This window comes from Rana temporaria, chromosome 12 (assembly GCF_905171775.1).
Source record: "Rana temporaria chromosome 12, aRanTem1.1, whole genome shotgun sequence".
NCBI lineage: Eukaryota > Metazoa > Chordata > Amphibia > Anura > Ranidae > Rana > Rana temporaria.
In genome coordinates, this window is record NC_053500.1 from 143,141,430 (window position 1) to 143,150,931 (window position 9,502).

Below are 9,502 nucleotides of genomic sequence, written 5' to 3' on the forward strand. Positions count from 1 at the left end.
TGTACTCGCTGAAAATCTTCTTCATAGATGTGGTGGCTGCATTAGTTTTCTCTTCTAGCTAAGAACTGGGAAGCTGCAGTTTGACATTTCTTGAAAATAGCTGATCCCCAGCTCTGGAAGCGTTATTAAGTATCCACAAGGGGGGCACATTTGCCATATCAGGGTCAGTGTAAATTTTGAAGGGGGGGGGGATACACAATTACATCATCCAGGAACCCCCACCTCCTTTTCATATTCAGAACATTCTTTCCCAAGCAAACCAGAAAGCATTTTATAGAGTTAAGTGCTAAAATGTCACAAATAAAATCCATACACATCACAGATAAAAAAAAGGAAACAATTACACATGGATAGTGCGGGAAGAGACCCGGCAGCCGGTCCCACCCCGGGAAGAGACCCGGTCAGCCGGTCCCACCCCGGGAAGAGACCCGGTCAGCCGGTCCCACCCCGGGAAGAGACCCGGTCAGCCGGTCCCACCCCGGGAAGAGACCCGGTCAGCCGGTCCCACCCCGGGAAGAGACCCGGTCAGCCGGTCCCACCCCGGGAAGAGACCCGGTCAGCCGGTCCCACCCCGGGAAGAGACCCGGTCAGCCGGTCCCACCCCGGGAAGAGACCCGGTCAGCCGGTCCCACCCCGGGAAGAGACCCCGGCAGCCGGTCCCACCCCGGGAAGAGAGCCGGTCCCACCCCGGGAAGAGACCCGGTCAGCCGGTCCCACCCCTTACACACATGAAGAAAAGCATCCAGACTGCATTCCTATGGTGTGAACCGGCCCTAATATAAATAAAAGCTGATCATTCTAAGTCGTCCCGCCGGCGCCGGTGGTGGTTAAATAGTTTGTCTCATCACTATAAAATTGATACATTTTGTTGGAGCTCTTGTTCATTTTGAAAAGCAACAAAATTACAGATCACTAGGGGAAAGCAGCCATGGTACACACAATCAGATTTTCCGTGGACACAACGTAGGACTTTTGTCCGAAAAGCATTTGCCATTTGTATGCAATACAAGTTCACGGCCAAGAATTATCGGTCAACAAACACGAAATTGCATGTTTCCCAGCACCACACTTTGGGCAACTTCTGCTAATGTTGTGTTATGGTGAGCATTGCTTCGGAGCATGCGAGTTTTGTCCGATAGACTTCTGTACACACAATCGGAAAATCCGACAACGCACATTTGTTGTCGGAAAGTTTTAAAGCATGCTAGCCAACATTTGCTGTAGGAAAATCCGATAATTGTCCGATGGAGCGTACAAACAGTGGGATTTTCCGACAACAGCCTGTCATCACACAATTCCAGTCAGAAAATCCAATAGTCTGTACGAGGCTTTAAGGGCCGTACACACGATCCAATTTTACGTCAATAATCGTCTGATAACATGTTGCGTCGGATAATCCAACCCCGTGTGTACGCTCCATCAGACAATTGTTGGCGGAATTAGCGACTACAAAATGTTGGCTGGTCATGATCAACCAACCGTCTGGATAATCCGATGTAACAGATTTATTGCCAATCGTGTGTGTGTGTGTACGCAAGGCCATCCAACTAAACGCCAAAAGTACAAACACGCATGCTTGGAACCAATGCTAAACCATCAGACAATAGCAGAAGTTGCCCAAAGGGTGGCAGTAAAGAGCTGAAAAAACAAGGTCTTTGGTGAATGCTGGCTGAAAATGTTGGGCCGTGTGAATGAAGAACAAGATCACGGCCAATGCCCTTTGAACCAAAATCGGGGGGGGGGGGGGGGGGGGTTAGAGTCCGATCGTGTGTATGAGGCTTAGTAAGCTGCAATATAATAAAGGTTTTCTGTAAAGCGTGGGTACTCAACCTGCGGCGCTGACGGCACGGCCACCAGAGGCTGACGGCACGGCCACCAGAGGCTGACGGCACGGCCACCAGAGGCTGACGGCACGGCCACCAGAGGCTGACGGCACGGCCACCAGAGGCTGACGGCACGGCCACCAGAGGCTGACGGCACGGCCACCAGAGGCTGACGGCACGGCCACCAGAGGCTGACGGCCGGACTTGTAGTTCTATAAAAGCTTGGAGTACCCGTAAAGGAAAGGTACAAACGTCATGATACGATGTTTGACACATCTACAGACAAGTCTTGGATCCCCTTGTGTTGGAGCCCCAGCAATAAAAAGCCCATAGATGATATGATTTATATACACAGCAGCTGAGCAAAGCATGGCAGTAACAAAAGACTAAAAACAAAATAAAAACAAATTCATATTTACAAAGCACACTTTCTGCATTTCCCCACACGAACGCAAGCCGAGTCTTTCAAGTCAGTCCTCCAGCGCCCCCCAGAGGTCACAGCCGCCCACTACACACACAAACCACTGTGTCACGCAGAGGGCTGGATTTGCATCAGAGGCCTGCGAGGGGACGCACCCGGCAAGGTTTTGGCTACATTGGATTTGTCCTGGAGGGTGAGAAGATTTTCCTTCCCTTGCGTCGGTTGCGGTTTCTTGAAGTAACAAAGTCTGCACACCGAGTGGTACTTATCTGCCCCTCCGATCACCTCCACCTGCGGACACACCAGAGGGGAGGGGGGTCAATGTTAGACGACTCCACTCAATAATAATAATAAAAGTCAGCTGTAATTTACGTATGCAAAGCGTCAGATAAGAGCAGCAGGATGGCAACATAGGAGACGTGTTCTCCCGGGGCAGTTTAGAAATCTAACATGCATGTAACAAATCAGAATTTTTTTTTTTTGGCTAAGAAAAACAAACAAAACACACAAATAATTCTTCCTCTACTCTAAAGCCTCGTACACACAATCGGACAAAACCGTGGATTTTGGTCCAAAGGGCGTTGGGGAACCCCAAAAGACCAGGTTCGGGGTCCACTGTGTGCAAAACGAGCTGTACAGTGGAAGTATAACATGTTTGTTATTTATCTTTAGTGATCCTTTAACCACTTAAGCCCCGGACCATATTGCTGCCCAAAGACCCAAGGTGTTTTTACAGTTTGGGACTGCGTCGCTTTAACAGACAGTTGCGCGGTCGTGCTACGTGGCTCCCAAACAAAATTGGCGTCCTTTTTTTCCCACAAATAGAGCTTTCTTTTGGTGGTATTTGATCACCTCTGCGGTTTTTATTTTTTGCGCTATAAACAAAAATAGAGCGACAATTATGAAAAAAAAAAAGTTTACAAAATAGGGGATAGTTTTATTGCATTTTTATTATTTTTTTACTACTAATGGCGGTGATCAGCGATTTTTTTCGTGACTGCGACATTATGGCGGACACTTCGGACAATTTTTACACATTTTGGGGATTTTTGTCATTTTCACAGCAAAAAATGCATTTAAAAATTGCATTCTTTATTGTGAAAATGACAGTTGCAGTTTGGGAGTTAACCACAGGTGGCGCTGTAGGATTTGGTGTACACTGTGTGTGTGTGTTTACAACTGTAGGGGGGGTGTGGCTGTAGTAATGACGTCATTGATCGTGTCTTCCCTATAAAGGGGATGACGCGATCGATGCGCCGACACAGTGAAGCACGGGGAAGCCGTGTTTACACACGGCTCTCCCCGTTCTTCAGCTCCGGGGAGCGATCGCGACGGAGCGGCTATAAACAAATAGCCGCGCCGTCGTCCCGGATCGCTCCCCGAGGGGACCCGACCGCCGCAAGTCGCGGGGGGGGGGGGGTCCCGATCGGACCCCCGACCCACGTCTAGGCAGGGACGTACAGGTACGCCAATGTGCCTGTACGTGCCATTCTGCCGACGTATATGTACAGGCGGCGGTCGGGAAGGGGTTAAGAATTCCCTTCGCTGTAACCAAGAGTCGTCATCATCCTCCCAGGAGGGCCGCCCTGCCGCAGCATATCTGCGTGGAGCGCTCCTTAAAGTAGTTAAATAGGCAAAAGACTGGCACAGAAAAACAGATGTTGATTCCAGTAAAAAAATAATAATGATAAATAAAAAAATATATATATTTTTTAAATTGTGGTGGGGGGGGTAGGGGTGGTGGTTGTTATGGGCTGCTCACCTCTTTTTCGGCTCCCAGTCTCTTGGTGTAGGAGGCTTCCCGATAACATTCCATGCACACCGCATTCAGCTTCACCACGCTCTCCGCCAGCGGCACCAAATTTAGGATGTCCCCGAAAGGCTGGAAATAACGGAAGGAGAATATGAGAGTTATAGTCCAGAAGAAAATAAATCGGGTCGCTGGGTGTTCAGGAGAAGGCGGCGCCGATCTGTAGGCTCCGTTCACAAAGACGCTCAGTAAATCGTGGTATTTTACTGCTAGAAGGCCACACCCAGCATCATCAGCCACCAATCAGGGGGGAGCGGCACATGATTCGCAGTCACTGTGTGAACCAACGCAGGTCACTCTGTATCCTAATAATCAGCGCCGCCCAATATACAATTCCACAGCTTTATTCCAGTACATGGGAACGTACAAGACGATATCTCCCCACCCCCGCAGGTTCCCCCATGTACTGGATGCACACTGTGGGCTATGAACAGGGGATTCATCTCCTACCCACCTTCCTCTGAAACGTCCCATCCAGGGCGGCAATGATGACGGTTTTGCCCTTGTTGGCCATTTCTTCGCAGAACTCAACGATATCCGGGAACTGCGGGGAGAAGAGTCACTGATCACCGGATGGTATGGAATCCGTCATCCCCATGAGCGCCATAATCACCTCCCAAACAAGAAAAATGACCGCCCCACCAATAAATACAGTTCCATCACCCCCCCAGATAAGATAGGCCCTGACCGCCCCCATAATAAACTCCAACATGGCATCCCTCCATAACAAGCACCATCATCTCATTCCCCAAAATACAAACCCATTGACCCAGTAATAAAATCCATTGCCCCCCCTCATAATACGCTCCATTGTTCACTCACATAAGATCTATCACCCCCCCTCCCCCCCACGATGATCTGTTGTTATCCCCACCCCATAAGATCCATCATTGCCCCCCCATAACATCCAGTAATCTGCTCCCCCCCAGAATAAGATCCATCATAACACCTATCCCCAGGGTCGGACTTACAATTGGGCTTGACTGGGCTCAAGCCCATGGGCCCCACCCAATAGGGGGCCCCGTGCTTAATCACGACAACCCCCCGTTCGCAGCAATCGCAGCAAACCCCCTCCCGCAATTTCGCAGCAACCCCCCCGTTCACGGCAATTTCAGCACCCCCACCGCTCAACAACTTCGGGAGATGGATGTAATCCTCGGCACCCCCCACTCAACAACTTTGATGCTCCAGGGGGCCCCTTAACTGCAGCTGTGTAAGGGGCCCCAAAATTACTGAAGGCGGCCCTGGGAAGAGGTAAGAAGTCTGTCCAGTGGCAGCCCCCCTGTTTAACAACTTCGATAGGTCGGTGGATCCAACCCCTCAACAACTATGATTGGTCGGCGGTAATAACCCAACTCCCCGCTTCTCTGCTCCAGAGGGCCCCTTCAATTAAGCCCAGGGGGCCCCACCACCCTAAGTCCTGCCCATCCCCACTAATCATGATTTATTGTCTGCCCCCCATATTAAGATGAATCACCCCAGCCTCCCCCAAAAAAAACATTGATCACCCTCACACCCTATAAGGCATCAACCCCTTAACTCATAATATCCATCCCCTCCCACATAAGATCCATCATCCCCCCCCCCCCCAATACCCATAATACATCTCCCCCTCCTTAATAAGATTCATGGTCCCCTATAATAGAGACTTACAAACTGGCCCTCGTCAATGCCGATCACACAACAGTTCAGAGCCTCCGTGAACACATCCGCCAGGCTGCAGGTGGAAACCGCGGACATCGTGTGACTGTGGGCGGAGACGGGAACAAAATCAATATAAAAACATAAAGCTTTTTTTTTTTTACCCAAAAATGTTCCTACAGGGCCCGTTGATAGTGAAGGGCCCATGTATGCCCGATATAAGGCGCCCCCCCCATTGTGCTGTGCTTTCTGCCCGATGCATTTTATATTGAAATTTAATCATCAGTATAAAAAGTTGAACCACAAAGAGGAACTCGGCCCTGAAAACTGATGAAGTTTAGTGTGAGGGTGAAGGACCATTTCCCGGCATTGTCCGCTCTACCGGCAGCCGATCTTCTCCCCATCACTGACTTACAATGCTTTGTTCTGCATTGTGTCTTTGTGGGGGGAGACCACATCGGAGACAGCAGTGCCTTACATCTCACACTGTAGATATATAGCTAGTCTACAGCACGGCTCAGTAACAAATACCATTTGTGGGCAATCCCTGTTCAGAGTTCAGATCAAAATTTTATTTGCACAGAGAACATTGTGGTGTCTGAGGGAAGCCATTTGTGCAGACAGACACACCACTGTGTCCCAAAGAGGCCCCCAGCCCAAGGAGTCCCAAAGAGGCCCCCAGCCCAAGGAGTCCCAAAGAGGCCCCCAGCCCAAGGAGTCCCAAAGAGGCCCCCAGCCCAAGGAGTCCCAAAGAGGCCCCCAGCCCAAGGAGTCCCAAAGAGGCCCCCAGCCCAAGGAGTCCCAAAGAGGCCCCCAGCCCAAGGAGTCCCAAAGAGGCCCCCAGCCCAAGGAGTCCCAAAGAGGCCCCCAGCCCAAGGAAACCCAAAGAGGCCCCCCACCCAAGGAAACCCAAAGAGGCCCCCCACCCAAGGAAACCCCCCACCCAAGGAAACCCAAAGAGACCCCCCACCCAAGGAGGCCCCCACCATGTCTAAATGGATGTTCCCCAAGGAAGATCCCAAACGAAGCCCACTGTGAATATAGGACGCTCCCCCAAGGAACTGGACTGTGTCTTAAGAGGATGCTCCCCAAGGAACCCCACTTTCTCTAAAAGGATGCCCGCCCCCCCCCGAGTCAGTGTTGACCCACATTTCAATGCATTTCTAACGATTTCACTGGAAAAACCATCAGAAAAGTCCCGGGATCAATCCGCCCTATAAAAGACACATGCAACACATTAGAAGTTCTCCCTACCGGTCATGTGTGGCCAGCTGCTCCTGGCTGTACCGGTTGTCCTTGGCGTACTTTATCACCATACATTTATACTGCGCGATCTGGAAGCGCCGCACTCTACGCATCAACTCCGTACTGGAATGAAAAAAATATAAAAAAGACCAACATAAGAACCCTTCAGATGTCGCCGGAGGAGACAGACAGGAATACGCCGGAGGAGACACACACAGACAGGAATACGCCGGGGGACTCACCTCTTCCCAGAGAACATCGGACCAAAGATCACCTGAAAGACAAAGTGGATTTAGTTATTCCTTCACCAAGGTGCACCATGGGAAAACAGATCCCTCAACCAACGGTCACTTTCACTCTAGCTATCACCTTGCGCCGCCCCCCCATTAATAATTTATCTCCCCTCCCCCCATAACAATGTGCTAATATGAGCCAAAACAATGCATCTGCTCCCCCCACCGAAAAATAATGGTTTACCCGCCCTCCATTTCATAATGATCAGTCTGCCCCCCCATTCATCCCCATTAAAATATCCCCCCCCCCCTTAATGATTAATCACCACCCTCTCCAATAATGGATTTATCACCCACTTCTAAAATTATCTCTCATCCCATAAAAATATATATATACTCCCCCCCAAACAGAAAAATGGTTTATCTGCACTCCTACTCAAAACGATTTACCTGCCCCCAACCACAATTTATCACCCCCATAAAAAATGTATCTGCCGCCCCCCCCCCCCCCATTATAATTTTAGTCACTTCCCTCCTCAATAATGATCTGCTCTCCCCCCCTATAATGATCTCTCAGCCCATAAAAAATAATGGTTTATCTGCCCCCCCCCCCCCAATCATGAGTTGTCACCTAATAATGTATCTGCCCCCCAAAAATAAAAGTTTAGGTACATGCAATTCCCCCCCCCCAATAATGATTATCACCCCCATAAATATCTGGCCCTGTCTATAGTAACCTTAAAGGCATACCCCCCAATAATGGTCTATCTTGCCCCCCTCTATAATAATCACCCCCCTCAACCCCACATCACATATTTCTGCACCCCCTTCTCATATAATTTGTCATGTGTGCCCCCCATAACGATTTATCACCCCATAGAAACGATGTTCCGGGTATAATGAGCCCAGAACGGGGGGGGGGGTCCCCTCATTGTCCGGTGTGGTCGGTACTGACCTGGATCTTCCCCCGGGTCTTGCTGGGTGATCCGGGCATGACATCGGGCACGTTCAGGCAGCTCATGGTGTCGGTGCAGGTAGATCGGTATCGCGCGGAGTGATCGGAGGAGCGGCGGGAGTTCTCTATACAAGTCCGCGATTCAAACAGCTGCGCGGGCTCCGGCACAGCGCCCGGCCAATCAGAGACGGCGGAAGTGGCCGGCTCTACCAATCAGCGAGGCAGAGCGCGGTGAATCCCTCCCCCGGAAAGGGGCGTGCCTGTGAATGATTGGCAGGCGTCTGACAGCTGCAGGTTTGGCGCCATAAGAAGGGGATTTACATTTCCGAATTGTAGAGAAAAGCGCCAAAAATCAGCCAATGAATACATTGTGTCAGATTTATATTTGTATCCGATTTATATTTGTATCCGATTTATATTTGTATCCGATTTATATTTGTATCCGATTTATATTTGTGTCTGATTTATATTTATATCTGATTTATATTTGTATTTCATTCATATCTATATCCGATTTATATTTATATCTGATTTATATTTGATTTATATCTATATCTGATTTATATTTATATCCGATTTATATTTATATCTGATTTATATTTGTATCCGATTTATATTTATATCTCATTTATATTTATATCCGATTTATATTTATATCTGATTTATATTTGTATCCGATTTATATTTATATCTCATTTATATCTAATTTATGTTTGTATCCGATTTATATTTATATCTCATTTATATCTGATTTATATTTATATCTATATCTGATTTATATTTATATCTATATCTGATTTATATTTATATCTCATTTATATCTATATCCGATTTATATTTATATCTAATTTATATCTAATTTATATTTATATCTATATCTGATTTATATTTATATCTATATCTGATTTATATTTATATCTCATTTATATCTATATCCGATTTATATTTATATCTAATTTATATCTAATTTATATTTATATCCGATTTATATTGTGATTTTAGTAATAAACTTACCTTTAATAACAGTATTCTATTCTACTTTATTACATCCCAGAGCAGGAGGTCGCGGGCCACATCAGAGGTCTCCGCGGGCCTCATGTGGCCCCCGGGCCACTGGTTGGGCACCCCTGCCTTACAGGAACCATCTCGATAGGGGAACCTTAAAGCGGAGTTCCACCCTAAAAATGGACCTCCGCTTAACCCACTCCTCGCCCCCTTACATGCCACATTTGGCATGTAATTTTTTTTGGGGGGGAGTGGGGGCTTCAGGAGAAGGTGACTTCCTGTCCCACTTCCTCCTTCCGCCGAGGGGCTGCAAAGGCGATTAGCTTAATCGCCTTTTCACAGCCTCTCCCTGTAGGCGAGCGCCTGTCC

General features: G+C 48.3%; 1 protein-coding gene across 1 annotated transcript; it reads right to left on the reverse strand.

Moving 5' to 3' along the window:
• Positions 1-731: 731 nt before the first annotated feature.
• Positions 732-8,435, reverse strand: TK1 (thymidine kinase 1). The gene is made up of 7 exons (XM_040331044.1): positions 8,129-8,435; positions 7,183-7,214; positions 6,950-7,063; positions 5,708-5,801; positions 4,509-4,598; positions 4,007-4,126; positions 732-2,535 (listed from the first exon to the last, which is right to left on the reverse strand). Exons 1-7 carry the CDS (start codon positions 8,192-8,194, stop codon positions 2,353-2,355), a joined length of 699 nt encoding a protein of 232 aa, XP_040186978.1. The 5' UTR covers positions 8,195-8,435; the 3' UTR covers positions 732-2,352.
• Positions 8,436-9,502: the final 1,067 nt, after the last annotated feature.

What these genes read in the sequence shown, in the direction of transcription:
- TK1 (XM_040331044.1), bottom strand. Translation starts at nt 8,194, where the DNA reads ATGAGCTGCCTGAACGTGCCCGATGTCATGCCCGGATCACCCAGCAAG. An exon ending in AGACCCGGGGGAAGATCCAG is followed by an intron (nt 7,215 to 8,128) that starts GTCAGTACCGAC and finishes TTTGTCTTTCAG; the next exon opens with GTGATCTTTGGTCCGATGTT. An exon ending in CAGCTGGCCACACATGACCG is followed by an intron (nt 5,802 to 6,949) that starts GTAGGGAGAACT and finishes CTCCGCCCACAG; the next exon opens with TCACACGATGTCCGCGGTTT.